This window comes from Lemur catta, chromosome 3 (assembly GCF_020740605.2).
Source record: "Lemur catta isolate mLemCat1 chromosome 3, mLemCat1.pri, whole genome shotgun sequence".
NCBI lineage: Eukaryota > Metazoa > Chordata > Mammalia > Primates > Lemuridae > Lemur > Lemur catta.
Genome location: NC_059130.1, coordinates 6,654,964 through 6,679,240, shown reverse-complemented (window position 1 = coordinate 6,679,240; position 24,277 = coordinate 6,654,964). Strand labels below are relative to the sequence as shown.

The 24,277-nt window shown below is 33.6% G+C and overlaps 1 protein-coding gene across 2 annotated transcripts; it reads right to left on the bottom strand.

The window, feature by feature from the left end:
* Nucleotides 1–5,009: 5,009 nt before the first annotated feature.
* Nucleotides 5,010–24,215, bottom strand: AMY2B (amylase alpha 2B). 2 transcript variants are annotated; one of them, XM_045546653.1, is made up of 12 exons: nt 23,884–24,215; nt 16,038–16,142; nt 12,777–12,990; nt 12,267–12,413; nt 11,225–11,422; nt 10,591–10,821; nt 9,661–9,794; nt 8,767–8,889; nt 8,576–8,675; nt 6,813–6,931; nt 6,576–6,701; nt 5,010–5,229 (listed from the first exon to the last, which is right to left on the bottom strand). In XM_045546653.1, exons 3-12 carry the CDS (start codon nt 12,942–12,944, stop codon nt 5,040–5,042), a joined length of 1,536 nt encoding a protein of 511 aa, XP_045402609.1. In that variant the 5' UTR covers nt 12,945–12,990; nt 16,038–16,142; nt 23,884–24,215; the 3' UTR covers nt 5,010–5,039. The 2 variants fall into 2 exon arrangements, with proteins under 2 accessions (XP_045402609.1, XP_045402610.1); XM_045546654.1 differs by lacking the exon at nt 23,884–24,215 and adding an exon at nt 16,224–16,796.
* Between the last annotated feature and the right edge of the window lie 62 nt (nt 24,216–24,277).

The following is a 24,277-nucleotide window of genomic DNA, read 5'->3' as shown; positions in this document are numbered from 1 at the left end:
AAATAGTAAGCAGGAAGCAAATTGTCATTCAAAAACAATTATTTCAACACATGACAATAGAAGCCTAGTGTGAAGATTGACAAATATAGGTTCATGCAAATCTGAAGCCATTCAAAGATTAGCAGATTTATATACCAGTAGACTACAGTGGAATCCAGATTCACTTAAACTACAAAGCTGAAGGCTAGGGGAAGGAGGGAAGCAAACTATAAAGATAATGTACACTAAAACTTGAAAACTAATTATGTATCAATATTCATATAAGGAATGATAATTAGTTCCTAGAACAGCCCAGTGACAACATATAATCATCTTGCATAATAGAGACATCCTTTATATTCAGAGATGGCATTGCTGATATGAACATATCAAACCTAATAGGGAAATCTTGACAGGAAATGGATTCTTCTGTTGTCAGTCACATTCTACCTTTCCAATGTATTTTCCACTAGGATCCCATAAATCTACCTCTCTGTCCTCATTAATCATCTGATCTATTTACTGTCACACAGTCTCTTTCATTCCTTCGCATCTTTGTTGTATCTTTTCTTATTTTTGGAATAACCTTCCCTCTTTTCTTTTCCTTACATATCCCCCTTATCTGTATCAAGACCTTCCTTTTCCACTAAGCTTTCTCAAACTATTTCAGATAGGCATTATCTCCTCCCTTTGAAACCAAACAACCTACTTTCCATACTTAATTATGCATTACTTTAACTATTTCTCTGTATCTTTATTAACATATCATATAGTTATATTTTGCTTTTCCAACTATCCTTTGTACTTGAACATGAGTAATATGTTTCAAAGCACTTAAAAGAGTGCTGTAAAATAATAAGTATGTGCCAGATTGGTTGATATGGGTTTGCATTGTAACATACAGATTTATTTAATCTTTACTTGTGGCCCTAGAGTGCAAATAGGATACCTGATGCTAATATACAAAGCTGAGGTTGAGATTTTTGATGGAGGCATTCCTACAAATCCTATACAGAAGATTGTTAAAACAAAAAGTTGGTTCTTTGCAAAAATAAACAAAATTGACACACCTCTTGCTAGAATAATGAGAAGCAGAAAAGAAAGGACTCTAATAAGCTCCATTAGGAATGAAAAAGGAGAAATTACAACTGATATCATGGAAATATAAAATATCATCTATGAATACTATAAAAACCTCTATCACATAAACTTGAAAACGTGGAGGAAATGGACAAATTTTTAGAAACACACAGCCTCCCTACGCTCAATCAGGAAGAAATAGAATTCCTGAACAGACCAATATCAAGTACTGAAATTGAAGCAGCAATAAAAAACCTTCCTAAAAAAATGTCCTGAAACAGATGGTTTCACACCTGAATTTTATTGGACCTACAAAGAAGAACTGGTGTCTATCCTGCAGAAATTATTCCACAACAATGAGAAGGAAGGAATCCTCCCCAACATGTTTTATGAAGCCAACGTCACCCTGACACCAACACTGGGAAAGGATGCAACAAAAAAAGAAAACTACAGACCAATATCCCTTATGAATGTAGATGCAAAAATTCTAAAGAAAATCCTAGCAAACTGAATTCATGTGCTTATCAAAAAAATAATCCATCAGGAAGAAGTGGGCTTCATCCCAGAGATGCAGGGATGGTTCAACATAGGCAAATCTATAAATGTAATTCACCATATTAAATAGAAGCAAAACCAAAGACCGTGTGATCCTCTCAATAGATGCAAAAAAAGGATTCCACAAAATTCAGCACCCTTTCATGATAAGAACACGTAACAAAATAGGCACAGATGGGATTTACCTAAAAATGATGAGCGTCACAGTTGACAAACCCACAGCTGACATCATAATGAATGGAGAAAAACTGAAAGCATTGCAGCTTAAAACTGGAACCAGAGAAGGTTGCCCTCTATCACCACTTCTATTCAACACAGTGCTGGAATTCCTAGCCAGAGCAATCAGACAAGAGAAGCAAATCAAGAGCATCTAAATGGGGACAGAAGAGGTCTAACTATCACTCTTTGCTGATGATATGATCTTATATCTAGAAAACCCCAAAGATTCTGCCATGAGACTACTGGAATTGATAAACAAATTCAGCAAAGTCTCAGGTTACAAGATCAATATACAGAAATCAGTGGCATTCCTATATGCCAACAGTCAAACTGAGAGCTAAATCAAAGACTAAATACCCTTCATAATAGGAACAAAGGAAATAAAATAACTAGGAATATATTTAACTAAGGAGGTAAAGGACCTCTACAGGGAGAACTACAGAACACTGAGGAAAGAAATAGCAGAGGACGTAAACAGGTGGAAATGCATACCACTATGAAAGTTGTAATTTCATTAATTTTTATGAATACAATTTTAGGCTATTTCATAAAATGGATTGAGAGAGTAAATAGTAGAGATAGGAGACCAGTTGTGTGGTTGTTTTGGAAGTCAGGGAAGAGATATGGTGACCTGGATGAAGCAGTGACAGATGATACAAAAGAAGGACAAGGAATCAAGAGATATTTTTTTCAATTTTGATAGCACGTTGTTTATTTTTTTTATTTCAGCATATTATGGGGGTACAAAAGTTTAGGTTATGTATATTGCCCTTGCCCCCACCCCAAGTCAGAGCTTCAAGCATGTCCATCCCCCAGATGGTGCGCATCACACTCATTATGTATGTATACACCCATCCCCTCCCCCCACTTCCATCTGCCCGACACCCAATTAATGTTATTCCTATATGTGCACTTAGGTGTTGATCAGTGAAACCAAGAGATATTTTAAAGATACATTTAATAAGTCATGCTCAGGTTTATGTGAGGGAATAAGGAGATGTTGAGAGAAAGGGAGAGAAATTAAAGAAATATTAATACCTGAGATTTCTAAGCAAGCAATGACAAGAAGAGGTAGTAAAAGGTTTGTGCAAGGAAAGAACTGAGGGTTCCATTTTAGTTATGTTACATATAAAATGTCTGTGAAACATGGAAGTGGCGATAACAAGCAAGTGTTGGAAATGTTAGGCTAAGGTTCAAGAAATGTTCTGCATTGGAGATACAGGTCTCTATGCAAAAGGATTTGTTTTAAATCCATAGAAATGATGGAAATCCCAGGAGAAGAGAAGATAAAGAAGAGACTTACATGCCAAGTGAGTTCTCAGGTCAAACAGAAGATGATTCAGTAAAACTACAATCTGAAAAAGAATAATCAGTGAGACAGAAGGAAACCAGGAGAGTAGAATCACAGTGGCCAAAGGAAGAGAGGAGAACAGAGTGGCCCACCATCTTGAATACTACCGTGAAGCAGAGTAAGATGAGAATAAAGAAGTATATTAGACTGGTAACATATATATCATTAATGATGTTGACAAGAGCAGATTCAATGAAGTGCTGATGATGGAAACTGGAGAGGAGAAACATTAAAAATAACGGAAATTGAGGATATGGAGACTGTGTGAAGAAAACATAGATATTTGACTAGAAAATGGAGCAAAAAAAATGACCTAAATCTAGAAGACTATATGGAGGATCATGCATTCTTTAGTTGGAAAACCGTAATTAATACATGTAATCTGAGGGGACTAATACAGCAGTAAAGGAAAGATTACTAAATCAAAAGAGGGAGGATAATCTAGGAAATAAAGTCCTCTGAAAGGTAAAAATGGGATGATATCATTAACACAAGTGGAGAAAATGGCCTTTGGTAGAATGAGGTATACTTTCTTCATCAAGACAGGAGGAAAGAAGAAAATGCGAGGGGTAAATGCAGGACAGTTGTCCAGGTGGCCACGGACTGGCTCAGTTCTTCACTCTTTCTCACCTATAGTTCTCAAGAACAACTGTAGAATGTGCTTGGAATCCAGCATCCTGAGATAAGGAGGAACTGGAAAAACAGCCCAGGCTCTGCTACTATTCCTCCTAGAACAGGATGTTCTTCATTGCTTTAGTCTAGCTCATGATGTGACTCCCCATTATAAAACCCAGGGCAGGCTGCTTTCTCGGGTCCCTTGCCTGCAGTGCAAATGGGGCGCATGCAGCTGAAACTTCATCCACCCTGGAAAACCTTTCTGACCCTTGGAAGGCTGGCTTATCATGAATCCTAGGCTTCTTTTGTCCCTTGCTGCCTATCTGCAAGTAATAAACCTGCTTCATGCAACTTCTTGTCTGTGTGTGTTCTGTCTCACTGGACTCATGCAAGTAGTAGATTGCAGCCCAAGATGAGTGAGCTGAAGTGGTAACCAATGCACAATGAATCTGCTTCACAGCAGGGATAGATAAGTTTTTAGGTGAAAGGAAGAAAGAATTTATGGGTTATGTCCTCTATGTTCTCATTTGAGCAGAAGAAAAACAACTGAGAGTTATAAGACCTAGGAGGAAGCCCAAACAAATCCCATAAAGTCAAGATGAGAGAATGAACAGCTAGAAGATTAGGAAAAAACCTGACCACGTAGTGTCATGAAAGCTCTAAATAAACATCCATAATAGAGGTTATGAGCAAGAACAAAGAGCCATACAACTAAAAGTCAAAGTCATTAGAAAAAATATGAAAAAGAGTAAAGAATATAGAAAAAGTATATTAAGAACTGTAGATTGTATAATTTAGGTCTCTTCTATTTTTCAACTCCATTAACCACAAAGTATTTTCATGTTGTGAAACCATACAAATGCACTCACATTGCATGGGAATCAACATTAAATCAGCTATCCCTAATTAATTGATGAAATACTCTATGGAAGACTGACAGAATTTAGAAATACATAGCTGGGTAAATGGTGTTAAAGATGACAAACATAGTTGTTAAGATGCCTTTCTGAGTTCTTAGAAATTCCTATGAAAAATATGTTAAAGTTAGTCTTCTAAAACATACAACATGTTGATTGTAATTATCTTATATTCATGTAATTATAAATGATTATTTATGCTTTTCTGAGTTTTTCAAGTTGATTACTTATTATGGCTTTTACTAAAAATTAATTAAGAGTTTATATATAAGAAAAGCAACGCACATGGTTACTGTTTTGAGTACATGCATTTAATTTGAATTTTACAATTTAGCTTCAACATGAATTGCAATAAATGGATCTTCAGCAGAGTTACTAATAGAAAAATTAGCTGTTCCATCATTGGAAACATAGATTTTAATTCCTGTGCAATTCCCATCAATTTTATCTCCAGAAATGATATCACAATATGTGCCAGCAGGAAGACCGGTTTGCAAAGTTAAAGATAAGTACCTGTAAAATAAAATTTAAGATTTAACTTAAATTCAACACAATGAAAAGAAAGAACACAGACTATCTGTAAAACAAATAAACAGGTTAACTTTGTGCTACGGAACTCTAAGCAGTAGTCTCAATAAGAAGAAAATACAAACACAAAGACCTCTCCGGTAGATGCGAATAGCTTTTTCAGAACCAAAAGGAAGCTCACAGAAGAACCTCCAATTCCGTAGTTACTAGTGAATATTACCAAAAAAATGAAAGTTAAAGAACATCGGTGAAGATTTGCAGGAATTACCATGCTTTGATAAAAGTACTACATTCCACATTTGTCCTCATACGAACTTAAGAAAATGCTGATTACTTTAAAGAATTTAAGTGGATTATTTTTTCAAAATCCTTTTTTTTTTTCCAAGAGGCTAAAAAGAATTTGCACTGGAGGTAAAAATGATCTAGCTTTTCTATGAAGAAGTACATAGTTTGGAATATAAAGCTATCTCATATAAATTCATTTTGGTTCTGTCATTCACAAAAGAAAGTAAAAAATTAGCCATAGACATTTTTGGGAAGAAAGAGATACATCTGACTTATTTATTCATTTATTTTTGGCTAGTAAAATGTAATTTAGGATAGAATGAACTGGAATGGATAGAAGTTGGCCTTGGACTAAGACATTTCAACTGCTTGCAAAGACGTCTTCCAAGCTTTATATGAGGGAACCATTACACTAGAGGAAGAGGATATAAGTATCACAAATGAAAGGCCAGTAATGTGAAGTTCCAGAACTAAAACTCAAATATCTCCTGAAGCAAATCATTAACCATAAGATACATATTCTTTACACATATGCTTTAAAAAATATTATTTCTCACAGAGACACAGAAGTGAAGAAAGTATACTAAAGAACCAGATAGAGGAGTAGTTGAGGAAAAGAACTATTATTAAAAAAAAAAAAGACATTTCAGTATTGATGCAGCATTATTCTATGATTTAAAAAAACAAAAACAAAACAGGACTATAAGACATGCTCCTTTAATGATTTCACAATCCTTATAATAACTACCTTGTGTATTTTGTGGGGTTTATAAGTGTGAGCATATATATGTGCATTATATATATGCATGTGATACTATGAGGGTACACAAAACAAACTCTACTTACAACAGAAAGCCCTTATAAAAACAGTAGAACAAAAAAATAAGACGCATCATCATTTTTCTTCTACCCTTTTCTGATCTCTATGTCTTCTTTTTCCACTAATTAAAGGATTTTTCAGATACAAAAGAAAAGTCAATGAGCAGAAAAGAATAAACTAAGAACATACAAGTATAAAACATTATTTTTAATGGATATCTACTCACCAGTCATCATTGTTAAATACAATGAATCCTTTGTTTCCTCTTCCAAAAGCCACTTGGTTGCTACCATTATCCCACCAGTTTGTAAAAGGCTCGCCATCAACTACATTACGGAAAATAACCATGTTCCTAAAAACACAATATCATAAAAAATATTGCTATTTTTCAACTTCAACAGTTAGAAATAAAATGTTAAAGAAACTTTACTATTAGAGGCTATCTCTAAATAAATATTCTTACCTTATTTGACGCCATCGATGTTCACAGACCCAGTCATTGCCACAAGTAGTGTCCGCATTAATAGTAACTTCTTTAATGACTCCATCATTATTTGGTGGCCCAACCCAATCATTAACATCCTTAATTAGGAAGAAGAGAAACCCTCATGTTTTAATGTATATGTATTTGCCTCTTCCTTCTCCATTACACCAAAGCCAATTTATCCTGCTACTTGTGTCTGGGCAGTGTCTTTATTTAGAATCTAACACTTTCCTTATTTTTGCAGCCTTTTACTGAGTCTTCATCATCTCTCTACCCTCTGGTTCTTTAGTGCCATATTTTAAACCAGAGTAACAACTTTTTATCCTCTCATTTTCTTCTTGAGGAACTGCAGTGTCTTTCTAAAATCACTGTAAGCCGTGCAATGTCATTGAAATGGCACCAGGACTAAAACATAGTCTCCATCACTACCAGCTGAGAAAAACTTCTTTGTGCCTCAGATTCCTTACCTGTAAAATGGAGATATTGCTTGGTTGCCATAAAAATTAAATAACGTATGGGAAAATGCCTTGAATATGATCATTGTTAAATAAATATTAGTTCCTTTCATACTTCCTTTTGGATAAATGTACTAATTTACCCATCCTAATGTTTTTTTCAAAACTGACCAAATTTTTATTAGCATGTTTTTCTGACTGGCATTTTTAAAGATATTCACAGGAAAAAAAAAAAAAAGTCTAGGAGCATTATCAGTGCCTGTCTTAAAATCGTGTCTTATGCTGAATGGTGAACAAAACCAAGAGTTTTTAGCATGCAGAAGTCTCAGGAAGTGGAAATGTCATAGGAAAAAGAGGAAAGGAAATAGGTCATGACTCCTGACATCAAAAATAAGACCTATTAGTGGAAACTATATGAAGTTGGCTCAGTATAAAGGGACATGTTATAAACATTAAATCTAACAGTAAAATATACTCTACAAAGTAGTAAGCTTCACAAATTCAAAGGAATCTAGAAACAACTAGATAGATATCTGTCTGACTTGCAGGGATGGGAAATTTCTGTTTTCAGTATGAAGTTTCCGTATGATGGCTGCTTCTGAAATTTTCGGTTTAAAAGGAAAACCCTCTACTAGTTTTCTAAATATCTTCGTAATCCTACTTCTTGGTTCCTTTTGGAAATTGCTAGTCAGATTAATGCCTTTACCACATTCCCCCTTATTTTTCTCATTCTTACCTTTCCTGAAATAGTTTGTAAATTCTTTAATATCACGTATGTAATTTTCTTGAATGTAATACATGTAATTTTCTTCCTCTTATAAGGTACTTTCCCTATTTAACTTCATTTCAACTGAATCATTTCTTTGCATTCCATAAACATTTTTTTTAAGTATTTAACCAATACCTGTATTGCTTTCACTATGGGCAGGTGGTTTTAAGTTCTTTACAAGCGTTAGTGTGCATACTCCTCATATCAACCCCATGAGTAGGTATTTCTTAGAAGTACATATTTAACTCCCTGTATCTTGCTCTTATCTTTCAGTATTTTCTCTTGGGGGTAGGGATTGTTTGTTATATTTCTGAAACAGCTTTCATACTCTTTGACAACAGAGAATATGAATTTTACTTTTTTACTATTTTCTGCATTACTCAAATCAGAGTTCTGCATCAGGTTTACACTTAATATTTGATGAAGACATATTGGATGTAATAGCCTCATGTTAAATTAGAACAAAATTCCCTCCCTTTTATTGAGAAGAAAATCTTTTGAACAACTTCAAAACTTACGTTTCCATTTTCAAAATATCTTGGCCAACGGAAGCTTGACATTACTCGTGTAAATCCATAAGGATGAGCAAGCATAAATCCAACTGCCATTTTATAAAGTCTGAAAGTCACAAAATATTATCATAGAAGAATAGAATATTCTTACCATGATTGAAAGGTAGGTAAAAACACTAGAGAACTTTGTTTCCTACCTAGAGTCCCAGAATGTGAGAATAGATGCTCCTCCAGCTCCATGTCCTCGTTGATTGTCATGGTTATCCACAAAGACAAGTGCTCGGTCAGAAGGCATGAAACCCCAACCTTCTCCCCAGTTCCTATTAAAAAATAATAATATATACATTTATGTATTCCCTTACAATCACTTTAGAGTAATCTAAATGTACATCTCTTTCTGTATAGCATATTCAGATTAAATTCTCTCCCTAATTAAATGTTTATTCTGTAGGGGATACACACACACACACACACACACACACACACACACACAATCTACAAATACAATCCATGTTTCTATATATGTATGGATTACTTGCATTCCATTGATGTTACAGCTATAGATTTTTGTTACAAACAAAGGTCCTTTTAGAAAGGTTTCAGTATATTGTCATTTAGATGAACTTTATAAGGCTCAACATCCATATGACATTATACAGAATGGCAACCTGTATTAAAATAGGCTTCAATACTGTATTGTTATAAACATTTCAATATTTAAAATTAATGAATTGATATATGTAAATTCTATAGTATGGTCACATTTTAGGTACTTTATAATAGTATGATTATTTTAATAATAATCTGGCTTTAAAAGATCATATGCAAACATTAGTTTAATCTAGTATACTAATATCATACATAGATTAAAATCCCTTGGTAATATCTTGGGTTTCTAGGCATACTTTCTTGTGAATGACATTCTAAATATAAAAGATGATCAATTGGGGTTTGTGACACTATGACATTTAAATTGATAACTGATCCGACAGTTTTCTAAATAGGAAGGTTCTAAGAAGATAATCCATAATGGGGTAATATGACTAATAGCCCTGGGAAATAATTCAAAGGACAAATTGTATTTTATTTACTTTAAGTAACACATCTTCTCTCCGTTCCACTTGCGAATAACTGTGCCTAGTTTTGCACCATACTTGAATTCTGTCACACGGCCATTTCCAAAGTACTCACTGCTTGTAATTGCCTCACCACCCAGATCAATTACCTAGTAGAAAGATAGGAAAAAATATCATTTTATATAAAAACTGTAAGCCATTCTAACCAAAAATTAATATTATATAGAAGACAGTTTTAAACTATTTGTTATTTGAAATACTCAAAATGGTTTTCCTTATGCCAAAATTCTTAACCTGTTTTGATGAAATATATGCTATGATATTAAAAAAAACATAATCACAAGGTGACCTGTTGCACTGTGAGAATACTGACCTGGTTTTTAGTCTTGCACATAAATGATAATAACAATAGGTCACATTAACATGGCATTTACTATCTGACTGACATTTCTCAGCACTTGATAAATATTAACTCATTTAATTCTCTAAAGGAAAAAAAATACAACCATTATCATTAGCCTTTTTCTTCACATGAAATAACTGTTGTACAGAGCATTTAATTAATTTGCCTAAAAACTAACATAGCTAATGGTGGTAGAGCCAAGATTTAAACTCAGATAGATCAGCTCAAGACAACAACTATATGATTCTCAGTCTTGCATAACAGTCTCTGGAGAGATAGTAAATGGCACAGTGAACTTTGTAGCCTAAATAAATTCTTTGTACTTCCATAGAACCTATAGTGCTAAAGAATTAGATGTACTGTGTATGAATAAAAGGAAGCTAAAGAACACTACTCTACATAAATGACTCAGCCATTAATCTACAGAAATTTCATATTTAATTAAATCTTCCATTAATTTTATAAAATATTATTTTATACACACACACACAAATACACACACACACACACACACACACACACACACACACATATAGATGTACCTCCTGGTAAATGAAAGGTTTACTTCCTGCAGGGAACCAACTTGTGTTTAGATTATGCAGTTTATCCAAAACTGCCTTTATGTCTCCAGGCCACATGTGTTTGGAAGCATCAAGTCTGAAACCTGCTACACCAATATCAATGAGATGGTTCATATAGTTAGCAATCGTGGAACGCACGTAATCTTTCTCCAGTGCAAGATCAAGAAGACCAACCAGACGACAATCTCTGACCTGTTGGGGTGAAAATTTTGTGATTGATTGATTCATAAAACATCATCTTTCACCTGAGAATCCATTGGACCATTCATTCACTTATTCATCAGTAGAAATTACTATAGTTCCTTGTTTGCACTGGGCTCTTGGGATACTGACATTCTACTATGGACATATCGTTGAAATATTTTCTAGTATAAAATGGAGAATATAGGAAGTAAAGTAGATAAGTGTTTTAATTGATTAAGGGAAAATTTTTAAATATTGATTTGAATTTCCTATTTTTAAGCAGTCAGACCTGGTAAGCTGTTTTCCTGAGGGTTCTAAACTAATACTGAAAACGGAATTCAATATGCTGCATGTCTATAATTAAAAGCATAGATAGCTCTTTATTCAGATCAGTATTTTTAAAAACAATTACCTGATAAGCATCATTATAGTTCTCAACTTCTCCACTTCCAGTTGTACATTTACCGTCATTAAAGTCCCAGCCAGAATAAGGGACTGCTGGAAAATCCCTATTTCCAGGGTTGAAGTAACTTCCACAAGTACTGCTTGTTCCTGCACTTGCACCACTACCAGTCATATGATTAATTACAGCATCCACATAAATACGGACCTGAAAAACCAATTTTCTACTTCAGTTTGACTTATAGAAAGTTAGAAACCTAAAGAATTATTTATTAAAGTTTACAGCATGTTAATTAAATTCCAAAATATTTCCTTGCTATTTTATAACTTATTCTCCTAAAATACCAAAGGTCAAGTATGAAAGGGAACTCATGTGAGCTGAAAACCTATATCCATTCTAGACACTTGGTTAAATATTCACAGGAATGATACATTAAGAGAACCAGAAACCCCCATAAATATGAATAAATGCAAAGAGCCATTTGGGGAGGTAAAAATCAGTTGAGGCAGAAGAAATTATTGGTTTGTGAAATTTCAGTGGGCCACCAGGAGAAAGAAGCACTTAGCTTCTACTGTCTATTTAGCATCTGAAGAGAAAAAGGTAGATATTAGTCTCTCATTTATACTCCTCGTTAAAATGAGAAAATAGCTATTCGCCATTGAAAAACCTATGGGGGAGAAGACACAGGAATTATACGTGGAGACACAAAAATGATAGCAAATACTTTAACTGGAATTCTCAATTCCTAACCAGAAAAGTGTTTCCAGGAAATGTATATAGTTACAAGGGTTGAAAGTTGATGTTTTGCTTTTATCAGTAATTTCTGCTTTCAACTTTAACTTATCTCTTCCTTAGTAGATAAATGGCACATACACAAATATTTACAAAAGTTGAACACAAAGCAATAGTTCATTTTGAGTTATAACTAAAGTATGACATAAAATGAAATAATTTAAAATATGGAAAACTTTCTGCTCAAAAGGAGCAAAAAACAGGAGAGAGAAATTACTTTCCTATATAAAAATGTTAAAGGAAATTTAAATTCACTTACACCAACATTGTTACATCTAGTCACCATGTTTTTGAATTCATCTTCATTTCCAGATCTTGTGCATAATTTATAGCTAACTGGTTGGTATCTTTCCCACCAAGGTCTAAAAGGGCTGCTAACTACAATATTTTCATTGGGTGGAGAGACCTATAAATAAAGCAATATTCATAAGCATCAAATTATGGCTTACTTTGTATCATTAGATGTTCTAGAAACTAATTGATAACATAAAATTATTTTTGAATCCTTGTATATGCAACTACGTTTCTTTTCAACCACTTGAAAAATATTAACAGCACACTGGAAATTTCCTGCTGAAAAAAGATATCAGAAACAACATATAAAATTGCCAACAATACTTAATTGTTTCTTCTGCAGAAAACTGTGTTACTTAGAGTACTTATATATGAAGTATTATAAAATGGTGCTTCAACTTGACAGACACGGATCAGAATACCATTTACTATAAGCACAGTGAATGCAGCAATTTATGCCATAAACAATACCTACCTGAACACCACCAAATCCATTGGGAGCTAAGTATCGCTCACATTCAAGAGCAATATCAACCCAGCGCCACTCAAACAGATGGACAATAGATGTCCGTCCTGTTTGAGTATTTGGGGAATACTGAGCCCAGCAGAACCCAATGGCTGAAAGCAACAGAAAGAACTTCATTTTGCTTTGAAGTTGTCAGCGTCCTTTTCAGAAACTATTTATACTCCTGTAAGAAGCACAGTTTACAAAGTTAATATTAGCAGGAATAAATACTTAGAGAACAAACTGTTTATAATCTGAAAAGGATTATCAGTAATAATGGTAACTCAACAGGTGAAGAACATACAAAAAAATCTCCCATAAAAATAATCTAAATGACCTTTAGAACTTAATGATTTTTCTCAGCGTGAGAATACTAACCTTTTCAAACCTCTGGCATTATATGTACATAAACAGTGCTTACTGACGTATTATATAATTAGGATTAGATTTTACTTCTGATGTCCCTCACTAACAAAAGGTAAATAACAATCAGAGGCAACTGAATTGAAATCCCAAATACTGCTTTAACTATTTGCAAATGTTTGTAATGTTTCCATTTCAAAAAGAAACATTATGTAATGCATCCATTTCAAAAATTCAGCTATTTTCCACCTCCAACCCAAATTTTGGTCATTTAAATATCTGCATTAAGATTTTAAAAACTATTTGGAATTTAAATGCCCATGAATTGGAGAAACAGACTTTTTTATGTCTTCATCAAATCATGTGTTTGCATCTTGTTTGCTGGCATCCCATTGGACAAAATAAGTCTCAAGCTAATCTTATGTGGAAAGTTTATGTAGAAAGAGATTCCACATAGTTGTGGATACTGAGAAATATCATTCATTGAGTGGGCATTATTAATATATTTTATTTATGTTGTAACTATATTGTAATTGATTAAGTATTTGCATGTCCACCATTCTGGACCAAGCTTCTTGAAGGTAGATGTCACATTAAATATGCCCAGAACCTAGCAAAATGACTGGCATTGCCTTATGTGCTCAACAAATGGCTGTAACATACAAATTCTAAGTTCCATATATTGTGTAAGTCATTAGCATAACATGGGTTATGTACTCAATGATTTTTTTAATAAATTAATCTTATGTTAGTAATTGTATGATATACTCGACTCTAAACAGTGTATGGATACAGTAAAAGCTCAATATATTTGGTTGCTATAATGTTATTATTGTTATTTTTACTACTGGTCCTATTCAAACTGCCATAAACTGTCTTCCCACCATCACTCTATTATCACTTGGCCACTCTGTCTTTCCATTCCACTCTTCCAAACTTCTACTAATACTTTCTACTTCACAGAATTATTTTCATTCCCCCTAGAGAAATGGATAGAGATGAGAAAGAACCAGCAATGTGTTCCACCTGCAATTTTTTTCCACATTTTATTTCCTTTCTTCCCTCCCCACCACCACCTAAAGAATTTCTGGCAAGTCCATGTTGGTTTTGAAATATACTTCTCATTACTGTCTCATCAGTTAACTCTGAACTATTGTTTTAATAACAAATCAGTGTTTTCACAATGTATTCAGGATGTTATTAAAATAAGGGATTACTTGCAGAAATGTGGGGAGTTTTGTTAGCATCCCAAGTTTCTACTAAGGGTCATGCAGTGTCATACATTTTCGCATTTTAATCTTAATTTTCAACTTAAGCAAGCAATATGAAGAGCTATAAACCCCACAGGAGAGGCATTAAAAAAACTAAAATATATTTATATCTTGTTACGTACAATCTGCAAACAAATCCTTGATGTCTTTGGCATCGAAAACAAAACAAAAAATAAGGATTTGAAATAGTTGTTATGTCTATTTCCTAGAATAATTATCCCAAAAGAGTTATCCTCAGAGTAGCTATCCACAGTTGTTAATATCAATGCTCTATTGCTCATATCGCATATTTCCTGGATTGCTCTACAAAGAAATTATCTTTACTCTAAAGCTTAAATGGTTACTATACTGGGCCAAACGAGATACCTTGGGAATTCCTTGAAAAATGTGAAATAGGACACTTGATAATATCCTAACAAAAAAGGCAATAGTTCTTAAGGAGTATTTATAGATGAAGTTTCAATAAAACACATCCAATGTCAAGAAGAAGAAAATTCTGTTAACTCAAAATTACTGTTTCTGATGTTCTCAAAAGTATTTTTTTCCAATTAATATTACATAAAAGGTATTTGTTATTTTATTTAATGTTCATAATATGACATGGTATTATAGAGGGAAGACTCTAGTGTAAATTCAGGATTTCTCTGAACACATCAAAGTAACACAAATTTAGCCATTTAGCTTAAAGTCTACTTAAACAGCACCAAAGTCATGACTTAAATAAAGAGCTCTATTAAATATTAAGCAAAAAGTAGCAACTTCCAGAAAACTTGTGTCTTTCTATAACTTCCTTTCTACCTATATAAATATCAGTTATTTACAAAATTTTCCCCCATCCAAGGTGGCCTCATATCTGTACCAGAGAATGAATTTTTAACATGCAAATGAATTAACATTGACCAAGAAAAGACAAGTTATTTACTCTCCTTATTTAGTTCTTAGACTAAATGTCTCATAATTAAATATCTTTATAGCAAGTCATTTTATAGAAGTATCATTAAAAATTTTAATAGAAATACTTTAATCTCACATCTATGCATGCTATTTTATCATTTACATTTATTTCTAAATGCTTTGACTTTTAACTTTTTCTTCTATTTTCCCAGTTTTCAATATTCCAAAGCTTTAGGTAGTAATATTACTATAGGACTTGGTCAAGTTAGTGGTTTCTCTTACTAAAAAAAAAGTCATAATTCCCCTGAGTTTTACATTGAATTATGCAAAGTTTCTTAAAACAGTAAACCTTTACTCACCAGCCCTCCCTGCAAAATAAATAAAAGAAAAAGAATGAAATAAACCTGACTCAAGATATATCTCATGTGAAGGTTAGAGAAAAGAGGCAAAGATAATTGAGTTTGCCTACCAGATCTCTGAAATCAGAGAAACCTTTTGGGCCAAGGTTAAGACACATTTCCAATATAAATAGTACATTTTGTACTGGAGGACACTGAAACACAAGCTGTCAACAAGCCTAAAATAGACTCTGAAACTCTGACGTATATCAAATCATATGACATAAACCATTTATTTAAAGGCAAAAGGCAGGGTCGCAGGGGGAACCGATATGATACTCTAAAGAAACATTAAAATAACTTACCAATTTAACTTCTTTAAGTCAGCAATCTTCCAAATCCACAGTTCAGTGTTTTTCAATCATAAAGTAACAAAAAATCTCAGAGTTCTGTATTTGGTTTCTCTTCAGCTGGAAAAAAAAAAATTCCTGGATTTAGGATTTTATTGACTTTTCTATAATTTCTTCCTGTCAATATGCAGCCGTACAGACCTGCTCCAATTTTCCAATTCTAATTTGTACAACTAGTCTGAGTTCCACGATGACACCAGATTGGCCACTATACTCCTATTTCCTAAGCAAACCACTGTCTTCCCTCCTCTGCTCAATTTGCTGCCCTGCATCTCTTCTTATTACACCGTACCTCTTATGCTGTTTGCTTTCTCTTTGTCTTCCTATCTCTTTCTACAATATCCTCTCCCAATCTCAACTAATCTTTTTCTTTCCTGAACCATTTATATCAATATATAGAAAAAAAATACTTTTGCTAAAATAACCTTAAAGACCAGATAAGCATAGGACTGGGTCAAGGTAGTTAAATGGGACTAGAATGTAAACTAAGTCACTAAATCAAAAATTTTATTTTAAATCCGTGCTTCACCATCTATTATGTGAACATTTAGAAAAAACATTAAAGTTTATAGATTTCATTTAGGTCCTTAGAATGTGAGGATAGCATTATTGATGAATAGTGATAAAAGTACAAAAACTACCAACAATATGCATTGTGCTACTTATTATGTGTCATTTCCTTGCATTATCACTTTGATTCCTCACACACTTTTACAAGATAGAATTATGATTATCCCCATTTATTTTTAAAATGAGAAAACAGAGGCAATGAAAGATTAAGTAATACGATTTGTCCATGGTCAAATTGAAATAGCTATTGGGACTGAAATTCAAAGCCAAGCAGCCTAACTCCACAATGACCTCTTACCTACTATTCAGTCATTCTCCCTCATTGGATTGTTATGAAAACCAAATAAAATATTATATGTGAAAACATTTTAAAATCTGATAGTTCTGCTAAGCTAGTATTATTGTTTAGAAGATTACAGGAGCGGTAAGAATTATTCAAAAAATAATGTCTTGTAGGATTAAAAATATGAGAGCAATTTCAAAAATAAAAATAATGACTATGAACTGGAATAGGATAATGTTGAAGTCTTTTAAGGTCACTTTATTGCATTTGGCGATGGGCACAGGCATTCACTTTGGACTTTGAAAATATGCATGGTATAATTTCAATGTTAACCATTAACAGAATAGAAAGAGTACATAATTTCTACTCTGGTAAAGAGTAAAAAAAGATTAATAAAAAGTAAGTAAGGCAAGAATATGAAAAAAAGAATGAGTGGGGAATTAAGAAAGTGGATTTAAACACAAATATAATAATAATTACATAGTGTAAACGTAATAAATGTTTGTTAAAAGACAAGCATTTTCAGACATGATTTTTAAAAATGGGGATACAAAAGAGGTAAAGATAAAAAGCTAAAACATAATAAACCATGCGAATTCTAACCAAAGGAAAGCTAGTATAGCTTTATTAGTATTGGACAAAATAAATCTAAGGTCAAATTAATGTCAAAAATAAAATGGTTACACTTCATAATTAAATATGTTTGTCTCTGACTAGTAAATTAACAAGTGTTTATTCCTCTTGTAACTTAGGGTTAAGAAAAGCAAAAACTTGTCAGAATAGTAAGAGATAATAGATAATAAATCTACAAGCATAATGGGAGATTCTTAACATATCAACCTCAGTAACTGTTAGAACAAGCAGATTTGAACAGAACTTTTAATTAACTTGACCAAATGGACATACAAAAGAACACATTCTTTATACAATTTTCTGATACAGGGTCAGAAGGTGAATCTTTTAAAGGACTGAAATAATACAGAATATGCTAATTGGACTAAGATCACACAGTAGGCTCTTGTCCACTGTATTTTATTTAGCCATTTTTCAATGTGATGAACATTTATTTCCAAAGATTTTGCTGTTATGAGAAATGTTATGATCATTTGTGTTCATGTCTCTTGTACAAATGGGTGAATATTTCTATAGGCTAGAGAAGTGGAAATTAAAGCACATTAAATTTTAATATTATACAAAATTGCCCATATATAGGTACCAATTTGTACTCTATCTAGTAGTGACACAGTTTATCATAGTACCTTTTACCATACTCTCACCACAAATTGACATTATCGAGCCTCTAATTTTTGGCTTTTTAATAGATGTAAAATGATTTATTTTACTTTGTATTTCCCAAATTACTAGCAAGGCTGAGCATCATTTCACTTTTTTTTTTGCCCATTTGGGTTTCCTCTTGAGATTTACCTGTTTCTTTTCCCATCTATTTTTGTTTTTAGATTTTGTTTCTTCTTTTGGAGTACTTAGAGTTCTTATGTTCTTGTTATTGTTATATATTGCAAGTAAATTCTCCTAGTCTATCACTTGTTTTGTGAATAGTTTTTCCAGTGCAAATTTAAGTAACTGTGGATGTTGGTAAGAATTAGGGTAGTGCCAAAGGTATACTTGCACTATCTTTTTCTCTAACTACAGTTATGCTTCATTTAATGGCAAGGTTATGTCCTGAGGAATGTGTGCTTAGGTGATTCCATTATTGTAGAAATGTCAGAATGTACTTCCACAAACCTAGATGGTATGTAGCCTATTGCTCCTAGGCTACAAACCTGTACAGCATGTTACTGTATTGAATACTGTAGGCAATTGTAACATATTATATTTGTGTATCTAAACATAGAAAAGGTACAGTAAAAATACAGTACTATGGTCTTACGGGACTACAATCATATATGTGGTGCATGTCCATATTTACCATGCAAAAGGTTTTATTAATTTTTAAAGTAATTATTTAAGTAGTCATCCTTCATCTCTCAGTATCCATGGGGGATTGATTCCAGGACCCACTGAAGATACCAAAATCTACAAATACTAAGTCCTTTAGGTAAAGCAGTATTTACATGTAACCTATGAGCATCCTCCTGTATACTTTAAATCTGTGATCCGCAATTGGTCCATGGCCTGTTAGGGACTGGGCCACAGAGCTTTGTTCCCCACCTCACCCCCTCCCCATCTATGGAAAAATTATCTTCCATGAAACTGGTCCCTGGTGCCAAAAAGGTTGGGGACCACCACAAACCATCTCTAGATTACTTGTAACACCTAATGCAATGCAAATGCTATGTAAATAGTGATTATACTGTATTGTTTAGGAAATAATGGCACAAAAAAAGTCCATACATGTTCAGTACAAATGCAATCATCCTTTTTTCTCTTCCAGTATTTTCAATCCGTAGTTGGTTAAATCCACAGCTGTGGAAGCCATGAAAAGGGAGAGCTGACAGTAAATGCTACTTGTCTCATCCTTAGATCTCATTTAATAAGATAAGATTAGAGTTGGATAAATGGGGAAAGAAGGAAGAAAGGAAGGAAAGAAAGAAGGAAGAGGGAAGGATGAAACAGAACAATTTATTAATAGCAGATTTTTTTCTAAAGTTAAATATCTTTTTACACAATTTTTGGAAATTTTACTGGTTACTTAGAACCTAAGGTGTAGAAACCACTGAACTAATTTATTCCAGTAGTCTTTTACTGTTAACATTCTCTGATCGTTTGATTTATTCTTCTCTTGACTTTCTATATCCCAAGGCAAATGTCTTATGATAATCAAAGAGCTTCAGGAAACTTAGTGGCTGTATCAGTCAGGATAGAACAGGTTATTCTACACTAACAAAAAAAGAAAATTTTCAGTGCCTTATAAAATAATCACATTTACTTCTCATGTTTATCTCAGATCAACAAGGGGACTCTTCTTATTAGTCCATTTGCACTATGTCACGGAAACTTCATTTAGACACGTACGTTTTAACAATCCAGGAGACCCCAAACTAAAACATTATTTTTGCTCATGTTTCAGTGTCAAAGCAAATCACAGGGATACTCCCAATTCAACAGGATTTCAATTTCACTTGCAAGGATGAGCACCAGTATTTGTTAACAACAATACATTCTGTGTGTAAGTATGAGATCAGAAATAAAAACTGTAACAGTATTTTCGTTGGTATGAACCTGTGAAAAATAATTGAGTTTAAATATCTTTTTTTAAAGAAAAATACAATATATGAAGAAGCTTCTCACTCAACCTCAGTCTCCTTTCTCTCCATTCTCCTTTCCTTCCATAGCAAGATATTCAATGTCTTCCACAGCTGGTATGATCATTTCCATGAATGTTTTTTGCAATTTACTTTCTTATGTTTCTATAAACAATATATAATGGTATTTTGTGTACCTTTTCCTAAGCCCTGAAAAGTTTCATAAAATTTCTTAAATCTTCTTGAACTTTTTGGATTTTCAAAAATCCTGGTATATAAATACTATATTAAGCACTATTTTAAAATTTTTTTAAAATTAAACTTTTTCTTGTGTAGTCAAATACCCTTTTCATTTTTTTTAATTTCAGCATATTATGGGGGTACAAAAGTTTATGTTTCGTATATTGCCCTTGTCCCCGCTCCCCCCTGAATCAGAGCTTCAAGCATGTCAATCCCCTAGATGGTGCGCATCACACTCATTACGTATCTATACACCCACCCACCCACCCCGACATCTGCCCAACACCCGATTAATGTTATTCCTAAATGCGCTCTTAGGTGATGATCAGTGAAGCCAATTTGATGGTGAGTACATGTGGTGCTTATTTTTCCATTCTTGGGATACTTCACTTAGTAGAATGGGTTCCAGCTCTATCCACGAAAATACAAGAGGTGCTATATCACCATTGTTTCTTATAGCTGAGTAGTACTCTATGGTGTACATATACCACATTTTATTAATCCACTCATGTATTGGTGGGCACTTGGGTTGTTTCCACATCTTTACAATTGTGAATAGTGCTGCTATAAACATTCCAGTGCAGATGTCTTTTTTATAGAATGTCTTTTGTTCTTTTGAGCAGATGCTCAATAATGGGATTGATGGATCAAACGGTAGGTCTACTTCTATCTGTTTAAGGTATCTCTATATTGCTTTCCACAGAGGTTGCGCTAGTTTGCAGTCCCACCAGCAGTGTACGAGTGTTCCTATTTCTCTGCATCCATGCCAACATTTATTGTTTTGAGACTTTTTGATAAAGGCCATTTTCACTGGAGTTAAGTGATATCTCATTGTGGTTTTGATTTGCATCTCCCTGATGATTAGAGATGTTGAGCATTTTTTCATGTTTCTTGGCCATTCTTCTGTCTTCTTTTGAAAAATTTCTATTCATGTCCTTTGCCCACTTTTTGATAGGGTTGTTTGATTTTTTTCTTGCTGATTTTCCTGAGTTCTAAATAGATTCTAGTTATCAGTCCTTTATCGGATGTGTAGCATGCGAAAATAGGCTCAATCAGGAAGAAATAGAAATCCTGAGCAGACCAATATCAAGAACTGAAATTGAAACATCAATAAAAAAACCTTGCCATAAAGAAAAGCCCCGGACCAGATGGTTTCACAGTCGAATTTTACAACTACAAAGAAGAACTGGTGCCTATCCTACAAAAGTTATTCCACATCATTGAGAAGGATAGAATCCTCTCCAACACATTTTATGAAGCCAACATAACTGATACCAAAACCAGGAAAGGACGCAACAAAAAAAGAAAACTACAGACCAATATCCCTTATGAATATAGATGCAAAAATTCTCAATAAAATCCTAGCAAATTGAATCTAGGTGCTTATCAAGAAAATAATCCATCACAACCAAGTGGGCTTCATCCCAGAGATGCAAGGATGGTTCAACATACGCAAATCTGTAAATGTAATTCACCACATAAATAGAAGCAAAAACAAAGACCATATGATGCTCTCAATAGACGCAGAAAAAGCATTTGACAAAATTCAACACCCTTTTATGATAAGAATGCTTAACAAAATAGGCATAGATGGGGCCTACCTAAAAATGGGACAAGCCATATATGACAAACCCACAGCCAACATCATACTAAAAGGAGAAAAATTGAAAGCACTCCCACTTAGAACTGGAACCAGACGAGGTTGCCCACTGTCCCCTTTTCTCATTTCTAATTAATACTTTTTAAATGGGTATAAATGCCTCAAGTCTTTGTATATTAATCATAGATATTCTAAAATCTTAAGCTGATGTCCTACATTTTCTCTCATTGTCATAAACCTTGTTTGTTATGCACAGAGTCTCTTTCCCGATTCTTTTTCAATGCCTGGTGAATTTTTTTTTCATTTTTTAAGATTTTCTACTACCTTTATGTGAATGCTGTATCTCTAATAGTTTGTTTGTTTTTAGGCAATGTCAGGGTAGAATATTTAGTAGCTTATGTACCTGGAGTAAGAACTCTCTATTCCTAACACCTGTTAGTTCTCTTACGTGTCTGACACTTGGGGTTAGCTCTCATCTCTATTGGACGATCCTACTAAGATCACTATTTTTTTATATGCATTAGTAAAGGGAAATAAATGTAATGGAACATTTTATAGTTGACACATTAAAGAACTTTCCATTACTCACAAAGGGAAGTGCTATCCTTTTCTAAGGTGGTAAAGATAAAATAATTACTATAAGTACTCAGCATAGCTTCTTCTCAGATTTAAAAATCCACTTAGATAATCCTTTCAATGCCCTAGGACATCAATTTCTGGAATTCATCTTCTCCTAGCACCTCACCTCTATCCTACTCCCATCTCCACATCTTAAAACTCATAAGCATTAAGTACTGTACTCTAATATTCCCAATTTCAGTCACCCTATTCTTATTTCAATCTCCCAAATTTCTAGCTCCTACCTCAAGTAAAGACATTTTCAACCATACTGTAATCTACAATTGATCACACCATTTTCTACTGTGTCTCACCCTTCTTTATTTTTTCACTTCACTCTTTACCTAGATTGCTTTCCATGTCCCTCCTTTATAATCATTCTCTTGAATATCAACACCTTAGCTCATCTCCAACTTCATCGTGTTCACCTAGGGAAATCTCAATTTTGTTTAAATTCAACTCTGTGCCTACTCAGTGATGGCACCTATGCTCTACTGGAAAAAAACTCAAAACCACATTGACTGATCTCTCTTAAACTATCAACCACAGACTGCAAGTAAAAGTAGGTACTTAGGTACTACCTAGCATTCCTTCTAAAGGTATGTTTATGCTCCTACTTTTCTAGTGTCTATTTTACAGTTCCTTTTCTCAATCCTTCATGATTTCCTCCCTCTTCATGACCTTGCTTCCTACTTCACTGAAAAAATATAACAAAACTTTGATGTGCTCCTACTATCTCCCCAACTACAAACATCTAGACCTACGTAATCTGTCCTTCATCCTACTGTAACTAATGAGCTACCTGTGTGACTATTCTTAAAACTAAACTTTCTATTTATATACCAGACATACAGCTCCAGCAATAGCCCTCTTGCCTGCATCGTCTTTTCTCTTCTATAATCAGTCCCATTAGCATACAAACCTGCTATATCTTCAATCTTTAAAAACAAACAACTTCATGATATTACATCACCGTCCATGAACAATACATTTCTCACATCCCCTTGAAAAGCAAGACTCCTTAAGAATTGTCTTCAATTCTCACTACAGTAAATTCCTATCATTCTCTTATATACCTCCTCTAACTCCTGCGATTCACCAAATCAGTTTGCCAAGGTCAATGTCACAAATGTTGCTTGATCCAATGCTTAATCCTAAGAACTCTTTTCTGCCTCATCAACAGAGCTAACATAGTATTAATATTTGATCATCCTTTCCCGATTGAGAACTTTCTTCATTTAGCTTCTAGCTATTCCTTCTCAGTTTCTTTAGTGGTTCGTTACTTACTTTTTATCCAAACATCGGCATGTTCCAGGGTTCACTTCTTCATACTTCTAATTCCTATCTTTAATGTTCTTACTCTCTCCACTTCATAATATTGTTAAGTAAAAGTGAATAAGCTGTGATTCACAACACAATTTTTACAGAAGATCTGAGCCTTTAGACAGTGACTTATGGAGAAGCTGTTATTATATACTCAGGAGAGCAGCAATAAAAACAAATCATGAAAAATATCAAACTTTTTCTACTTACAGACAGCTTAAACTAATTTCACTAAGGAAACCGTAATTTCACATGGGAAATATTTTCACCTTTGAATGATGTTCTGATAGATGACAGATTTGGGGGTACAAAAATGGAGTATGAAATTAGGGCAAGGATACATAAAGAAAAATTTCAA

Excerpts from the sequence above, each read along its gene's own strand:
- AMY2B (XM_045546653.1), bottom strand. The coding sequence starts at position 12,944 with ATGAAGTTCTTTCTGTTGCTTTCAGCCATTGGGTTCTGCTGGGCTCAG. Across the intron at positions 8,676-8,766 it reads CTCACATTCTGGGACTCTAG|ACTTTATAAAATGGCAGTTG; the intron begins GTAGGAAACAAA and ends TGTGACTTTCAG. Across the intron at positions 6,932-8,575 it reads GATATTTTGAAAATGGAAAC|GATGTTAATGATTGGGTTGG; the intron begins GTAAGTTTTGAA and ends TTCCTAATTAAG.